The sequence below is a fragment of the Oncorhynchus clarkii genome, chromosome 25 (assembly GCF_045791955.1).
Source record: "Oncorhynchus clarkii lewisi isolate Uvic-CL-2024 chromosome 25, UVic_Ocla_1.0, whole genome shotgun sequence".
NCBI lineage: Eukaryota > Metazoa > Chordata > Actinopteri > Salmoniformes > Salmonidae > Oncorhynchus > Oncorhynchus clarkii.
The window spans coordinates 46,749,396-46,767,792 of record NC_092171.1 but is presented as its reverse complement, the minus strand read 5'-3'; the positions used below and the strand labels follow the sequence as shown (position 1 = coordinate 46,767,792).

At 45.7% G+C, this 18,397-nt stretch overlaps 1 protein-coding gene across 3 annotated transcripts in view; it reads right to left on the bottom strand.

Moving 5' to 3' along the window:
- Positions 1 to 18,397, bottom strand: part of LOC139384055 (nuclear receptor binding SET domain protein 2) — a 63,198-nt gene that overhangs the window by 10,718 nt on the left and 34,083 nt on the right. For all 3 annotated transcript variants that reach the window (XM_071128688.1, XM_071128690.1, XM_071128689.1), the window contains 3 exons: positions 17,706 to 17,908; positions 16,490 to 16,593; positions 4,970 to 5,239 (listed from right to left, as the gene is read on the bottom strand). In XM_071128688.1, the coding sequence (XP_070984789.1) occupies positions 4,970 to 5,239; positions 16,490 to 16,593; positions 17,706 to 17,908 (577 nt within the window). The remainder of the gene's footprint in view (positions 1 to 4,969; positions 5,240 to 16,489; positions 16,594 to 17,705; positions 17,909 to 18,397) is intronic.

The window sequence follows — 18,397 nt, the reverse complement described above, 5'->3', positions numbered from 1 at the left end:
TATTTCCTTTTTCTTCTGTGAAGGGTTCAAATCAGACAGACAATCCACCATCCTGACCCTCCAGGTACCCCCATAAAAACCCTCCCTATACCACCCCTGGGTGGACCATTCTTGATACTCACAGGAAACTGTTGAGCGTGAAAAACCCAGCAAAATTGCAGTTCTTGACACAAACCGCTGCATCTGGCACTTACTACCGTACCCTGTTCAAAGGCACTTGAATCGTTCGTCTTGCCCATTAACCCTCTGAATGGTCCACCCACACAGACAGCATCGTGAAGAAGGCGCAGCAGCGCCTCTTCAACCTCAGGAGGCTGAAGAAATTCGGCTTATCACCAAAAGCACTCACAAACTTCTACAGATGTACAATCGAGAGCATCCTGTCAGGGCTGTATCACCGCCTGGTACGGCAACTGCTCCGCCCACAACCGTAAGGCTCTCCAGAGGGTAGTGAGGTCTGCACAACGCATCACCGGGGGCAAACTACCTACCCTCCAGGACACCTACACCACCCGATGTCACAGGAAGGCCATAAAGATCATCAAGGACATCAACCACCCGAGCCACTGCCTGTTCACCCCGCTATCATCCAGAAGGCGAGGTCAGTACAGGTGCATCAAAGCTGGGACCGAAAGACTGAAAAACAGCTTCTATCTCACGGCCATCAGACTGTTAAACAGCCACTACTAACATTGAGTGGCTGCTGCCAACACACTGACTCAACTCCAGCCACTTTAATAATGGGAATTGATGGGAAATTATGTAAAATATATCACTAGCCACTTTAAACAATGCTACCTAATATAATGTTTACATACCCTACATTATTCATCTCATATGTATACGTATATACTGTACTCTATATCATCTACTGCATCTTTATGTAATACATGTATCACTAGCCACTTTAACTATGCCACTTTGTTTACATACTCATCTCATTTGTATATACTGTACTCAATACCATCTACTGTATCTTGCCTATGCCGCTCTGTACCATCACTCATTCATATATCTTTATGTACATATTCTTTATCCCCTCACACTGTGTACAAGACAGTAGTTTTGGAATTGTTAGTTAGATTACTTGTTATTACTGCATTGTCGGAACTAGAAGCAAAAGCATTTCGCTACACTCGCATTAACATCTGCTAACCATGTGTATGTGACAAATAAAATTTGATTTGAAATACACAATCCATGTCTCAATTTTCTCAATAATTAAAAATCAAGTTTTATACAATCAGTGTATTTATTGTTTATATGTGTTGGGCTTTAACTGAACTATGTCAAGTATGGGTATGAAATTAGTCAAATTAGTCAACCAAATTAGTCAACCAGATTTCTAAATCCCATCATTGGATGGTTTGGTAGTTGGGTTTCCCAAGGGACTCCCCAGAGGACAGCATAGCTGACCTAAGTTGTAAATATCGAGAAAAGGAGTAGTCTGGTAATGTGTATCTTTCAAATCTTGGACTGTTCTCAAACCATTACTGTCCATGATAAATCGGAAACAGTACAGATTCCACATTCAGATCATTGGGGGGGATGCAAAAGGCAAGTCATTATTGTCAAATATTGGAGTACGGGCAGGCCATTTCGATTCCCAGTACGGGCAGGCCATTTCGATTCCCAGTACGGGCAGGCCATTTCGATTCCCAGTACGGACAGGCCATTTCGATTCCCAGTACGGACAGGCCATTTCGATTCCCAGTACGGACAGGCCATTTTGATTCCCAGTTACATTGTTTAAGGGATATATCAGTGAAGACCACCTCTTCCAGGGCAGTAAGGATACACTATACGTTTCTCTATATAATAATAATGTCTAAAACAATCATATAAATTGACAAGGAAAGTTAAGGGAGAGATAGACAGCTGTGATATGGATGAAGATGAAATAGACACCGTTAGAAAATAGAAACATGCACGAAACCCTAGCGATACGCCTGTCCACGGCCTAGCGATACGCCTGTCCACGGCCTAGCGATACGCCTGTCCACGGCCTAGCGATACGCCTGTCCACGGCCTAGCGATACGCCTGTCCACGGCCTAACGACACGCCTGTCCACGGCCTAACGACACGCCTGTCCACGACCTAACGATACGCCTGTCCACGGCCTAACGATACGCCTGTCCACAGCCAGAGGATGCTGTTGATGTGAGCCATGACTAGCCTTTCAAAGCACTTCATGTCTACCAACGTGAGTGCTATGGGGCGGTAATCATTTAGGCAGGTTACCTTCGCTTCCTTGGGCGCAGGGACTATGATGGTCTGCTTGAAACATGTAGGTACTACAGACTCGGTCAGGGAGAGGTTGAAAATGTCAGTGAAGACACTTGCTAAATTGGTCCGCGCATGCTTTGAGTACACGTTCTGGTAATCCATCTGGCCCAGCGGCTTTGTGAAAGTTGACCTGTTTAAAGGTCTTCCTCACATCGGATACCGAGAGCGGTATCATACAGTCGTCAAGAACAGCTGGTGCTCTCGTGCATGCTTCAGTGTTGCTTGCCACGAAGTGAGCATAAAGGGCATTTAGCTTGTCTGGTAGGTAGGGTAGAGCTGATATGATCCTTAACTAGCCTCTCAAAGCACTTCATGATGAAAGAAGTGAGTGCTACTGGGCGATAGTAATTTAGTTCCACTACATTTGCTTTCTTGGGTACAGGAAAATTGGTGGACATCTTGAAGCAAGTGGGGACAGCAGACTGGGATAGGTAGAGATTGAATATGTCCGTAAACACACCAGCCTATTGCTCTGAAGACAAGGCTAGGGATGCCATCTGTGCCGGCAGCCTTGCGAGGGTTAACACACTTAAATGTTTTACTCACGTCGGCCACGGAGAACAAGAGCCCACATTCCTTGGGGGCTGGCCGTGTCGGTGGCACTATGTTATCCTCAAAGCTGGTTTAGGTGTTTAGCTTGTCTGGGAGCAAGACGGTGTCTGCAACGTGGCTGATTTTCCCTTTGTAATCGATGATTGTCTGTTGACCCTGCATAGACATATGTCTCGTGTCTGAGCCGTTGAATTGCGACTCCACTTTGTCTCTGTACTGACATTTTGCCTGTTTGAATGTCTTACGGAGGGAATACCTACTCTGTTTGTATTCAACCATATTCCCAGTCACCTTGCCATGGTTAAAACGCGGATTTCAGTTTCTGGTTTGGGTAGGTTTTAATAGTCACAGTGGGAACAACATCCCCTATACACTTCCTGATATACTCAGTCACCGTGTCCGTGAATACGTCAATGTTATTCTCCCAGGCTACCCGGAACATATCCCAGTCCGCGTGATCAAAATAATCTTGAAGCATGGATTCCGATTGGTCAGGTTAATGTTGAAAAGACATTAAAATGGGTGCTTCCTGATTCTGCCTATAGGAAGGGAGGGGTAAAATGGAGTCATGTTCAGATTTGCCGAAGGTAGGGCGGGGGAGGGCCTTGTCGGCATTTCGAAAGGGGTAGTAGCAGTGGTCCAGTGTTTTACCCGAGCAGTCAGTGTTGATAGAACTTCGGTAGCGTCTTCCTAAAATTTGCTTTGTTAAAATCCCCAGCTACAATAAATGCGGCCTCAGTATGTGTGGTTTCCAGTTTGCATATATTTTTGGCAAGTCGGTTAGGACATCTACTTTGTGCATGACACAAGTACTTTTTCCAACAATTGTTTACAGACATATTATTTCACTTATAATTCACTGTATCACAATTCCAGTGGGTAAGAAGTTTACATACACTAAGTTGACTGTGCATTTAAACAGCTTGGAAAATTCCAGAAAATGTCATGGCTTTAAAAGCTTCTGCTAATTGATATCATTTGAGTCAATTGGAGGTGTACCTGTGGATGAATTTCAAGGCCTACCTTCGAACTCAGTGCCTACTTGCTTGACATCATGGGAAAATCAAAAGAAATCAGGCAAGAACTCAGAAAAAAAATTGTAGACCTTCACAAGTCTGGTTCATCCTTGGGAGCAATTTCCAAACGCCTGAAGGTACCACGTTCATCTGTACAAACAATAGTACGGAAGTATAAACACCATGGGACCACGCAGCTGTCATACCGCTCAGGAAGGAGACGCGTTCTGTCTCCTAGAGATGAACATACTTTGGTGCAAAAAGTGCGAATCAATCCCAGAACAACAGCAAAGGACCTTGTGAAGATGCTGGAGGAAACCGGTACAACAGTATCTATATCCACAGTAAAACAAGTCCTATATCGACATAACCTGAAAGGCCACTGCTCCAAAACCGCCATTGAAAAAGCCAGACTACGGTTTGCAACTGCACATGGGGACAAAGATCGTACTTTTTGGAGAAATGTCCTCTGGTCTGATGAAACAAAAATAGAACTGTTTGGCCATAATGACCATCATTATGTTAGGAGGAAAAAGGGGGAGGCTTGCAAGCTGAAGAACACCATCCCAACCGTGAAGCAGGGGGTGGCAGCATCATGTCGTGGGCGTGCTTTGCTGCATGAGGGACTGGTGCACTTCACAAAATAGATGGCATCATGAGGACGGAAAATTATTTGGATATATTGAAGCAACATCTCAAGACATCAGTTAAAGCTTGGTCGCAAAAGGGTCTTCCAAATGGACAATGACCCCAAGCATACTTCCAAAGTTGTGGCAAAATGGCTTAAGGACAACAAAGTCAAGGTATTGGAGTGGCCATCACAAAGCCCTGATCTCAATCTTATAGACAATGTGTGGCAGATCTGAAAAAGCTTGTGCGAGCAAGGAGGCCTACAAACCTGACTCAGTTACACCAGCTCTGTCTGGAGGAATGGGCCACAATTCACCCATTATTGTGGGAAGTTTGTGGAAGGCTATCCGAAACGTTTGACCCAAGTTAAACAATTTAAAGGCAATGCTACCAAATACTAATTGAGTGTAAGTAAATTTCTGAAAAAACTGAGTTTAAATGTATTTGGCTAAGGTGTATGTAAACTGTATATACACACACACACCTTCTTAATATCCCGTAGTGCCACCAGACCCCAGCCCTTGCCAGCAGTCTTGATGATCTTAGTCTCTGGGTAGTGTCTCTTGGTGAAGTCCTGGTTGCAGCATCGCTCTGCGTTTGGACAGACCTGAGGGTGGCACTCGTACATCAACATCCTGTTCAGGCATTCTGACTCAAACCCACACGGCTTCTCATCCGTGGGCTTACAGTTACACTTGGGGATCTCTGATACGTCGGCTGTGTAGACTTGCACCCGGCCACAGGGCTTGTTGATCTGCAGAACATACAGGGGAGAACATACATTACAAATATCCAACTGGACAAAGTTGGACAAAGGGCTGAGTTTGAAGGAATAAGTTGAAACGCATTTGAAGGACTACTCACAGTTTGCTGCACACACAAAACAAATACTAGACAGCACTTGATCCAGGGGATTCTCTGTTACGAAGTGCAGCTTAATTTGTAAGAAGCTACCCATTTAGCTAATTAGCTACTAATTAGCAAACCAACTGCACAATTGCAGAGCATTTAGCACATTTTAGACAGTTAACTTAATAGTTTTCAGATCTAGCTGATCTAGCTGGCAAGCATCTAGTTGTGAATTCCATACTGTAACTAGATCACCTGGCGTGTGCTGCACAACCCTGAGTGATTCACAAGTCTCATTGTTGTGTGCTTGTAAAAAAACACTTTGTGACTGAGTAATACAGGTAAGCTTCATAACAAACATTGTGACAGGTGAAATGAAGAACGCCATCTCCTAATGGGCTGACTAAGGTGGACCGTGTTTAAAGGACTAAGGTGGACCGCGTTTAAAGGACCAAGGTGGACCGAGTTTAAAGGACTAAGGTGGACCGCGTTTAAAGGACTAAGGTGGACCGCGTTTAAAGGACCAAGGTGGACCGAGTTTAAAGGACTAAGGTGGACCGTGTTTAAAGGACCAAGGTGGACCGAGTTTAAAGGACCAAGGTGGACCACGTTTAAAGGACTAAGGTGGACCGCGTTTAAAGGACTAAGGTGGACCGAGTTTAAAGGACTAAGGTGGACCGCGTTTAAAGGACCAAGGTGGACCGAGTTTAAAGGACTAAGGTGGACCGCGTTTAAAGGACCAAGGTGGACCGAGTTTAAAGGACTAAGGTGGACCGAGTTTAAAGGACTAAGGTGGACCGCGTTTAAAGGACCAAGGTGGACCGAGTTTAAAGGACTAAGGTGGAACGAGTTTAAAGGACTAAGGTGGAACGCGTTTAAAGGACTAAGGTGGACCGCGTTTAAAGGACCAAGGTGGACCGAGTTTAAAGGACTAAGGTGGACCGCGTTTAAAGGACCAAGGTGGACCGAGTTTAAAGGACTAAGGTGGACCGTGTTTAAAGGACCAAGGTGGACCGAGTTTAAAGGACTAAGGTGGACCGTGTTTAAAGGACCAAGGTGGACCGAGTTTAAAGGACCAAGGTGGACCACGTTTAAAGGACTAAGGTGGACCGCGTTTAAAGGACTAAGGTGGACCGAGTTTAAAGGACTAAGGTGGACCGCGTTTAAAGGACCAAGGTGGACCGAGTTTAAAGGACTAAGGTGGACCGCGTTTAAAGGACCAAGGTGGACCGAGTTTAAAGGACTAAGGTGGACCGAGTTTAAAGGACTAAGGTGGACCGCGTTTAAAGGACCAAGGTGGACCGAGTTTAAAGGACTAAGGTGGAACGAGTTTAAAGGACTAAGGTGGAACGCGTTTAAAGGACTAAGGTGGACCGCGTTTAAAGGACCAAGGTGGACCGAGTTTAAAGGACTAAGGTGGACCGCGTTTAAAGGACCAAGGTGGACCGAGTTTAAAGGACTAAGGTGGACCGTGTTTAAAGGACCAAGGTGGACCGAGTTTAAAGGACCAAGGTGGACCACGTTTAAAGGACTAAGGTGGACCGCGTTTAAAGGACTAAGGTGGACCGAGTTTAAAGGACTAAGGTGGACCGCGTTTAAAGGACCAAGGTGGACCGAGTTTAAAGGACTAAGGTGGACCGCGTTTAAAGGACCAAGGTGGACCGAGTTTAAAGGACTAAGGTGGACCGCGTTTAAAGGACCAAGGTGGACCGAGTTTAAAGGACTAAGGTGGACCGAGTTTAAAGGACTAAGGTGGACCGCGTTTAAAGGACCAAGATGGACCGAGTTTAAAGGACTAAGGTGGACCGCGTTTAAAGGACCAAGGTGGACCGTGTTTAAAGGACTAAGGTGGACCGCGTTTAAAGGACTAAGGTGGACCGAGTTTAAAGGACTAAGGTGGACCGCGTTTAAAGGACCAAGGTGGACCGAGTTTAAAGGACTAAGGTGGACCGCGTTTAAAGGACTAAGTTGGACCGCGTTTAAAGGACCAAGGTGGACCGAGTTTAAAGGACTAAGGTGGACCGTGTTTAAAGGACCAAGGTGGACCGTGTTTAAAGGACTAAGGTGGACCGAGTTTAAAGGACTAAGGTGGACCGTGTTTAAAGGACTAAGGTGGACCGCGTTTAAAGGACCAAGGTGGACCGCGTTTAAAGGACTAAGGTGGACCGAGTTTAAAGGACTAAGGTGGACCGAGTTTAAAGGACTAAGGTGGACCGAGTTTAAAGGACTAAGGTGGACCGAGTTTAAAGGACTAAGTTAGACCGAGTTTAAAGGACCAAGGTGGACCGCGTTTAAAGGACTAAGGTGGACCGCGTTTAAAGGAATAAGGTGGACCGCGTTTAAAGGACCAAGGTGGACCGCGTTTAAAGGACTAAGGTGGACCGAGTTTAAAGGACTAAGGTGGACCGTGTTTAAAGGACCAAGGTGGACCGCGTTTAAAGGACTAAGGTGGACCGAGTTTAAAGGACTAAGGTGGACCGAGTTTAAAGGACTAAGGTGGACCGAGTTTAAAGGACCAAGGTGGACCGAGTTTAAAGGACTAAGGTGGACCGCGTTTAAAGGACCAAGGTGGACCGCGTTTAAAGGACTAAGGTGGACCGAGTTTAAAGGACTAAGTTAGACCGAGTTTAAAGGACCAAGGTGGACCGAGTTTAAAGGACTAAGGTGGACCGTGTTTAAAGGACTAAGGTGGACCGCGTTTAAAGGACCAAGGTGGACCGCGTTTAAAGGACTAAGGTGGACCGCGTTTAAAGGACTAAGGTGGACCGCGTTTAAAGGACTAAGGTGGACCGCGTTTAAAGGACTAAGGTGGACCGCGTTTAAAGGACTAAGGTGGACCGAGTTTAAAGGACTAAGGTGGACCGAGTTTAAAGGACTAAGGTGGACCGAGTTTAAAGGACTAAGGTGGACCGAGTTTAAAGGACCAAGGTGGACCGAGTTTAAAGGACTAAGGTGGACCGAGTTTAAAGGACTAAGTTAGACCGAGTTTAAAGGACCAAGGTGGACCGCGTTTAAAGGACTAAGGTGGACCGCGTTTAAAGGACCAAGGTGGACCGCGTTTAAAGGACTAAGGTGGACCGCGTTTAAAGGACTAAGGTGGACCGAGTTTAAAGGACTAAGGTGGACCGAGTTTAAAGGACTAAGGTGGACCGAGTTTAAAGGACTAAGGTGGACCGAGTTTAAAGGACTAAGGTGGACCGAGTTTAAAGGACCAAGGTGGACCGAGTTTAAAGGACTAAGGTGGACCGAGTTTAAAGGACTAAGGTGGACCGAGTTTAAAGGACTAAGTTAGACCGAGTTTAAAGGACCAAGGTGGACCGCGTTTAAAGGACTAAGGTGGACCGCGTTTAAAGGACCAAGGTGGACCGAGTTTAAAGGACTAAGGTGGACCGAGTTTAAAGGACTAAGGTGGACCGCGTTTAAAGGACTAAGGTGGACCGTGTTTAAAGGACTAAGGTGGACCGCGTTTAAAGGACATAAGGTGGACCGAGTTTAAAGGACCAAGGTGGACCGAGTTTAAAGGACTAAGGTGGACCGCGTTTAAAGGACTAAGGTGGACCGCGTTTAAAGGACTAAGGTGGACCGAGTTTAAAGGACTAAGGTGGACCGAGTTTAAAGGACTAAGTTAGACCGAGTTTAAAGGACCAAGGTGGACCGCGTTTAAAGGACTAAGGTGGACCGCGTTTAAAGGACCAAGGTGGACCGTGTTTAAAGGACCAAGGTGGACCGCGTTTAAAGGACCAAGGTGGACCGCGTTTAAAGGACCAAGGTGGACCGCGTTTAAAGGACCAAGGTGGACCGCGTTTAAAGGACTAAGGTGGACCGAGTTTAAAGGACTAAGGTGGACCGAGTTTAAAGGACTAAGTTAGACCGAGTTTAAAGGACCAAGGTGGACCGTGTTTAAAGGACTAAGGTGGACCGCGTTTAAAGGACCAAGGTGGACCGTGTTTAAAGGACCAAGGTGGACCGCGTTTAAAGGACTAAGGTGGACCGCGTTTAAAGGACTAAGGTGGACCGAGTTTAAAGGACTAAGGTGGACCGAGTTTAAAGGACTAAGGTGGACCGCGTTTAAAGGACTAAGGTGGACCGCGTTTAAAGGACCAAGGTGGACCGCGTTTAAAGGACTAAGGTGGACCGAGTTTAAAGGACTAAGGTGGACCGCGTTTAAAGGACCAAGGTGGACCGCGTTTAAAGGACTAAGGTGGACCGCGTTTAAAGGACTAAGGTGGACCGCGTTTAAAGGACTAAGGTGGACCGCGTTTAAAAGGACTAAGGTGGACCGCGTTTAAAGGACCAAGGTGGACCGCGTTTAAAGGACTAAGGTGGACCGCGTTTAAAGGACCAAGGTGGACCGCGTTTAAAGGACTAAGGTGGACCGCGTTTAAAGGACTAAGGTGGACCGCGTTTAAAGGACCAAGGTGGACCGCGTTTAAAGGACTAAGGTGGACCGCGTTTAAAGGACTAAGGTGGACCGAGTTTAAAGGACTAAGGTGGACCGAGTTTAAAGGACTAAGGTGGACCGAGTTTAAAGGACTAAGGTGGACCGAGTTTAAAGGACTAAGGTGGACCGAGTTTAAAGGACCAAGGTGGACCGAGTTTAAAGGACTAAGGTGGACCGAGTTTAAAGGACTAAGGTGGACCGAGTTTAAAGGACTAAGTTCGACCGAGTTTAAAGGACCAAGGTGGACCGCGTTTAAAGGACTAAGGTGGACCGCGTTTAAAGGACCAAGGTGGACCGAGTTTAAAGGACTAAGGTGGACCGAGTTTAAAGGACTAAGGTGGACCGCGTTTAAAGGACTAAGGTGGACCGTGTTTAAAGGACTAAGGTGGACCGCGTTTAAAGGACCAAGGTGGACCGAGTTTAAAGGACCAAGGTGGACCGCGTTTAAAGGACCAAGGTGGACCGCGTTTAAAGGACTAAGGTGGACCGAGTTTAAAGGACTAAGGTGGACCGCGTTTAAAGGACTAAGGTGGACCGCGTTTAAAGGACCAAGGTGGACCGCGTTTAAAGGACCAAGGTGGACCGCGTTTAAAGGACTAAGGTGGACCGCGTTTAAAGGACCAAGGTGGACCGAGTTTAAAGGACCAAGGTGGACCGCGTTTAAAGGACCAAGGTGGACCGAGTTTAAAGGACTAAGGTGGACCGAGTTTAAAGGACTAAGGTGGACCGAGTTTAAAGGACCAAGGTGGACCGAGTTTAAAGGACTAAGGTGGACCGCGTTTAAAGGACATAAGGTGGACCGAGTTTAAAGGACCAAGGTGGACCGCGTTTAAAGGACTAAGGTGGACCGCGTTTAAAGGACTAAGGTGGACCGAGTTTAAAGGACTAAGGTGGACCGCGTTTAAAGGACTAAGGTGGACCGCGTTTAAAGGACTAAGGTGGACCGCGTTTAAAGGACTAAGGTGGACCGCGTTTAAAGGACCAAGGTGGACCGCGTTTAAAGGACCAAGGTGGACCGAGTTTAAAGGACTAAGGTGGACCGAGTTTAAAGGACTAAGTTAGACCGAGTTTAAAGGACCAAGGTGGACCGTGTTTAAAGGACTAAGGTGGACCGCGTTTAAAGGACCAAGGTGGACCGTGTTTAAAGGACCAAGGTGGACCGCGTTTAAAGGACCAAGGTGGACCGCGTTTAAAGGACCAAGGTGGACCGCGTTTAAAGGACCAAGGTGGACCGCGTTTAAAGGACTAAGGTGGACCGAGTTTAAAGGACTAAGGTGGACCGAGTTTAAAGGACTAAGTTAGACCGAGTTTAAAGGACCAAGGTGGACCGTGTTTAAAGGACTAAGGTGGACCGCGTTTAAAGGACCAAGGTGGACCGTGTTTAAAGGACCAAGGTGGACCGCGTTTAAAGGACTAAGGTGGACCGCGTTTAAAGGACTAAGGTGGACCGAGTTTAAAGGACTAAGGTGGACCGAGTTTAAAGGACTAAGGTGGACCGCGTTTAAAGGACTAAGGTGGACCGCGTTTAAAGGACCAAGGTGGACCGCGTTTAAAGGACTAAGGTGGACCGAGTTTAAAGGACTAAGGTGGACCGCGTTTAAAGGACCAAGGTGGACCGCGTTTAAAGGACTAAGGTGGACCGCGTTTAAAGGACTAAGGTGGACCGCGTTTAAAGGACTAAGGTGGACCGCGTTTAAAAGGACTAAGGTGGACCGCGTTTAAAGGACCAAGGTGGACCGCGTTTAAAGGACTAAGGTGGACCGCGTTTAAAGGACTAAGGTGGACCGCGTTTAAAGGACTAAGGTGGACCACGTTTAAAGGACTAAGGTGGACCGCGTTTAAAAGGACTAAGGTGGACCGCGTTTAAAGGACCAAGGTGGACCGCGTTTAAAGGACCGCGTTTAAAGGACTAAGGTGGACCGAGTTTAAAGGACTAAGTTAGACCGAGTTTAAAGGACTAAGGTGGACCGCGTTTAAAGGACTAAGGTGGACCGCGTTTAAAGGACTAAGTTAGACCGAGTTTAAAGGACTAAGGTGGACCGCGTTTAAAGGACTAAGTTAGACCGAGTTTAAAGGACTAAGGTGGACCGAGTTTAAAGGACCGCGTTTAAAGGACTAAGGTGGACCGAGTTTAAAGGACTAAGTTAGACCGAGTTTAAAGGACTAAGGTGGACCGCGTTTAAAGGACTAAGGTGGACCGAGTTTAAAGGACTAAGGTGGACCGCGTTTAAAAGGACTAAGGTGGACCGAGTTTAAAGGACTAAGTTAGACCGAGTTTAAAGGACTAAGGTGGACCGAGTTTAAAGGACCGCGTTTAAAGGACTAAGGTGGACCGAGTTTAAAGGACCGCGTTTAAAGGACTAAGGTGGACCGAGTTTAAAGGACTAAGTTAGACCGAGTTTAAAGGACTAAGGTGGACCGCGTTTAAAGGACTAAGGTGGACCGAGTTTAAAGGACTAAGGTGGACCGAGTTTAAAGGACTAAGGTGGACCGCGTTTAAAGGACTAAGGTGGACCGCGTTTAAAGGACTAAGGTGGACCGCGTTTAAAGGACTAAGGTGGACCGCATTTAAAGGACTAAGGTGGACCGCGTTTAAAGGACTAAGGTGGACCGCGTTTAAAGGACTAAGGTGGACCGCGTTTAAAGGACTAAGGTGGACCGCGTTTAAAGGACTAAGGTGGACCGCGTTTAAAGGACTAAGGTGGACCGAGTTTAAAGGACTAAGGTGGACCGAGTTTAAAGGACTAAGGTGGACCGCGTTTAAAGGACTAAGGTGGACCGCGTTTAAAGGACTAAGGTGGACCGAGTTTAAAGGACTAAGGTGGACCGCGTTTAAAGGACTAAGGTGGACCGAGTTTAAAGGACTAAGGTGGACCGCGTTTAAAGGACTAAGGTGGACCGCGTTTAAAGGACCAAGGTGGACCGCGTTTAAAGGACTAAGGTGGACCGCGTTTAAAGGACTATGGTGGACCGCATTTAAAGGACCAAGGTGGACCGTGTTTAAAGGACTAAGGTGGACCGCGTTTAAAGGACTAAGGTGGACCGCGTTTAAAGGACCAAGGTGGACCGCGTTTAAAGGACTAAGGTGGACCGCATTTAAAGGACTAAGGTGGACCGAGTTTAAAGGACTAAGGTGGACCGCGTTTAAAAGGACTAAGTTAGACCGAGTTTAAAGGACTAAGGTGGACCGCGTTTAAAGGACTAAGGTGGACCGAGTTTAAAGGACCGCGTTTAAAGGACTAAGGTGGACCGAGTTTAAAGGACTAAGGTGGACCGCGTTTAAAAGGACTAAGGTGGACCGAGTTTAAAGGACCGCGTTTAAAGGACTAAGGTGGACCGCGTTTAAAAGGACTAAGGTGGACCGAGTTTAAAGGACCGCGTTTAAAGGACTAAGGTGGACCCCGTTTAAAGGACCGCGTTTAAAGGACTACGGTGGACCGAGTTTAAAGGACTAAGTTAGACCGAGTTTAAAGGACCAAGGTGGACCGAGTTTAAAGGACTAAGGTGGACCGCGTTTAAAGGACTAAGTTAGACCGAGTTTAAAGGACTAAGGTGGACCGAGTTTAAAGGACTAAGTTAGACCGAGTTTAAAGGACTAAGTTAGACCGAGTTTAAAGGACTAAGTTAGACCGAGTTTAAAGGACTAAGGTGGACCGCGTTTAAAGGACTAAGGTGGACCGAGTTTAAAGGTCCAAGGTGGACCGAGTTTAAAGGACTAAGATCAAATCTAATCTAATTTTATTGGTCACATGGTTAGCAGATGTTAATGCGAGTGTACCGAAATGCTTGTGCTTCTAGTTCTGACCGTGCAGTAATATCTATCAAGTAATCTAACAATTCCCCAACAACTATCTTATACACACAAGTGTAAAGGAATGAATAAGAATATGTACATATAAATATATGGATGAGCGATGGCCGTGTGGCATAGGCAAGATGCAGTAGATGGTATAGAGTACAGTATATACAGTGCCTTGCGAAAGTATTCGGCCCCCTTCAACTTTGCGACCTTTTGCCACATTTCAGGCTTCAAACAAAGATATAAAACTGTATTTTTTTGTGAAGAATCAACAACAAGTGGGACACAATCATGAAGTGGAACGACATTTATTGGATATTTCAAACTTTTTTAACAAATCAAAAACTGAAAAATTGGGCGTGCAAAATTATTCAGCCCCTTTACTTTCAGTGCAGCAAACTCTCTCCAGACGTTCAGTGAGGATCTCTGAATGATCCAATGTTGACCTAAATGACTAATGATGATAAATACAATCCACCTGTGTGTAATCAAGTCTCCGTATAAATGCACCTGCACTGTGATAGTCTCAGAGGTCTGTTAAAAGCGCAGAGAGCATCACGAAGGACAAGGAACACACCAGGCAGGTCCGAGATACTGTTGTGAAGAAGTTTAAAGCCGGATTTGGATACAAAAAGATTTCCCAAGCTTTAAACATCCCAAGGAGCACTGTGCAAGCGATAATATTGAAATGGAAGGAGTATCAGACCACTGCAAATCTACCAAGACCTGGCCGTCCCTCTAAACTTTCAGCTCATACAAGGAGAAGACTGATCAGAGATGCAGCCAAGAGGCCCATGATCACTCTGGATGAACTGCAGAGATCTACAGCTGAGGTGGGAGACTCTGTCCATAGGACAACAATCAGTCGTATATTGCACAAATCTGGCCTTTATGGAAGAGTGGCAAGAAGAAAAACATTTCTTAAAGATATCCATAAAAAGTGTCGTTTAAAGTTTGCCACAAGCCACCTGGGAGACACACCAAACATGTGGAAGAAGGTGCTCTGGTCAGATGAAACCAAAATTGAACTTTTTGGCAACAATGCAAAACGTTATGTTTGGCGTAAAAGCAACACAGCTGAACACACCATCCCCACTGTCAAACATGGTGGTGGCAGCATCATGGTTTGGGCCTGCTTTTCTTCAGCAGGGACAGGGAAGATGGTTAAAATTGATGGGAAGATGGATGGAGTCAAATACAGGACCATTCTGGAAGAAAACCTGATGGAGTCTGCAAAAGACCTGAGACTGGGACGGAGATTTGTCTTCCACAAGACAATGATCCAAAACATAAAGCAAAATCTACAATGGAATGGTTAAAAAATAAACATATCCAGGTGTTAGAATGGCCAAGTCAAAGTCCAGACCTGAATCCAATCGAGAATCTGTGGAAAGAACTGAAAACTGCTGTTCACAAATGCTCTCCATCCAACCTCACTGAGCTCGAGCTGTTTTGCAAGGAGGAATGGGAAAAAATGTCAGTCTCTCGATGTGCAAAACTGATAGAGACATACCCCAAGCGACTTACAGCTGTAATCGCAGCAAAAGGTGGCGCTACAAAGTATTAACTTAAGGGGGCTGAATAATTTTGCACGCCCAATTTTTCAGTTTTTGATTTGTTAAAAAAGTTTGAAATATCCAATAAATGTCGTTCCACTTCATGATTGTGTCCCACTTGTTGATTCTTCACAAAAAAATACAGTTTTATACATTTATGTTTGAAGCCTGAAATGTGGCAAAAGGTCGCAAAGTTCAAGGGGGCCGAATACTTTCACAAGGCACTGTACATATGAGATGAGTAATGTACAGTATGTAAACATTATATAAAGTGGCATTGTTTAAAGTGACTAGTGATACATTTATTACATCCAATTATTACTTTATTAAAGTGGCTGGAGTTGAGTCAGTATGTTGACAGCAGCCACTCAATGTTAGTGATGGCTGTTTAACAGTCTGATGGCCTTGAGATAGAACCTGTTTTTCAGTCTCTCGGTTCCTGCTTTAATGCACCTGTACTGACCTCGCCTTCTGGATGGTAACGGTGTGAACAGGCAGTGGCTCCGGGTGGTTGTTGTCCTTGATGATCTTTATGACCTTCCTGTGACATCGGGTGCTGTAGGTGTCCTGGAGGGCAAGTAGTTTGCCCCTGGTGATGCGTTGCGCAGACCTCACTACCCTCTGGAGAGCCTTACGGTTGTGGGCGGAGCAGGCAGTGACACAGCCTGACAGGATGCTCTCAATTGTGCATCTGTAGAAGTTTGTGAGTGCTTTTGGTGACAAGACAAATTTCTTCAGCCTCCTGAGGTTGAAGAGGCGCTGATGCACCTTCTTCACCACACTGTCTGTGTTGGTGGACCATTTCAGCTTGTCCGTGATGTGTACGCAGAGGAACTTAAAACTTTCCACCTTCTCCACTACTGTCCTGTTTTTTTGTGGATTGGGGGGTGCTCCCTCTGCTGTTTCCTGAAGTCCACGATCCTCTCCTTTGTTTTGTTGATGTTGAGTGTGAGGTTATTTTCCTGACACCACACTCCGAGGGCCCTCACCTCCTCCCTGTAGGCCGTCTCGTCGTTGTTGGTAATCAAGCCTACCACTGTAGTGTCGTCTGCAAACTTGATGATTGAGTTGGAAGCATGCATGGCCACGCAGTCATGGGTGAACAGGGAGTACAGGAGAGGGCTGAGAACACACCCTTATGGGGCCCCAGTGTTGAGGATCAGCGGGGTGGAGATGTTGTTTCCTACCCTCACCACCTGGGGGCGGCCCGTCAAAGTCCTGGACTGAGTTTGAAGGACTAAGATGGACTGAGTTTGAAGGACTAAGATGGACTGAGTTTGAAGGACTAAGATGGACTGAGTTTCAGGATAGAAGTAAGAGTACAGTTGTTACAAAGGGTTAGGTTTATAGAGTTCAGACCTTGATGTATTTGTACGGAGGTGGTTTCCTGTTGTTCTCCTGCGTCTCCTTGGCCTCCCGTTCCATCTTGATCTCCTTGAAGCGATTCTCTGCCTCCAAAAGCGCTGGAGAGACAGACTACTGTTATCTTCAGTTGTCTTAGTGATACTATAAACAGGCACAAAAGACAATGATCGGTAGTGCAGAGACGTGTCGTTTTAATGTAATATGAGGAGCATTATTTTACTGTCTAAAACACTGAACTGTTATGGACTACGGAGTTCCTTTTTCTCCAAGACAAAGGGTCATAAAAGTGTCCGTTCACACCTAGGGGCAAAAGGACTGCTGTCTCCCCCACACTATCTTAGCCTCTTATCCTGCTGGACCTCTCAACTCTGGACATAAGCACCTCCATCTCCAGCAACCCGTCTACAGGGCCTGGATCTTTGCCTTTAAATGTCCAGAAATGGTAATTTGATAAATTATAGAAAAAGTTCATTTTAGGGAATAGTACCTGTAATCGAGTAGAGAAATTGGGACGGAAGTGCCCATGCACTAAACACCCCAAAAAAATCTCAGAAGCATAAGACCTTAAAAGAGCTAGTGTAACCTGAACGGTACACTACAGATCACCTTCTTCAAGGACAAAGAGCTAGTGTAACCTGAACGGTACACTACAGACCACCTTCTTCAAGGACAGAGAGCTAGTGTAACCTGAACGGTACACTACAGACCACCTTCAAGGACAAAGAGCTAGTGTAGCCTGAACGGTACACTACAGACCACCTTCAAGGACAAAGAGCTAGTGTAACCTGAACGGTACACTACAGACCACCTTCTTCAAGGACAAAGAGCTAGTGTAGCCTGAACGGTACACTACAGACCACCTTCAAGGACAGAAGGAAAAATTTGAGTTTAGACTCTGAAACTCAAGCAAGGAGCTAACAGATAAGAGCAACAAGCATAAGGACACCAACTCAGGACAAGCTACAACAGACTTTGATCACAGACTGACTATTACATCTTATCTCATGATAATTCTCATTATGTTTGATGAGTGTTATTAAATGTTGATCAATTGTGTTTGTCTTGTTATTCTTGGAAAGAACTCCAATTGATTATTATTATTATTCTAATTGTAGCCTTAGGGAGTTAGTGTCAACACCTTAAGTTCTTAGAAGACTCTTTTGTCCAAGAAAGGACAGTGGGCTGCTTAATATTCCATAGGTGAGTTTACCGTTCTTGAAGACCTTCCCTATCCCAGTCTTCTGGACCCTGCTGCCCCTGTCTCCCTCCATGTAGGGGAAAACTCGACCCTGGTGCGTCCAGAAGTAGTCCTTAGAACCAAAGAAGAAGACTGGGAACTCTCCGATTTTGTGGCGAAGGTTCTGGATGTTGGTGGGGATGTTCCGGGGGTGCTGGATCTCTGCAGGCCACCACCTGGACATAACAAGGGAAATGAAACAGTGTTCTAACACACACACACACAGGGTCGGGTGGTATCCAGATGTTCATATCGTCCTTCTCTCACTCCAGGAGTTATGGTTAAAAAAAAGGCAAAAAAAGGCCATTGGGCATCTATTACCAGTATGATAACCAAATAAGCATAAATAATAGCACATTTCCATGGAGGCTGTTAGCTAAATATGCTAACAACCAGAAAATAATTATTTTTTTGTTCAACATATAGTTTCAAGAAAAAGTAGGAGAACCCTTTGGAATTCCCTCGATTTCTACATAAATTGGTCAAAAAATGGGATCTGATCTTCCTCTTAAGTCACAACAATAGTATTTTTCTGGCCTAGTTTGAATACTTATTTTAAACATTCACAGTGTAGTTTGGAAAAAGTTTGTGAACCCCTAGGCTAATTACTTTTTCAAAAGATAATTGGAGTCAGGACTCAGCTAGCCTGGAGTCCAATCAATGAG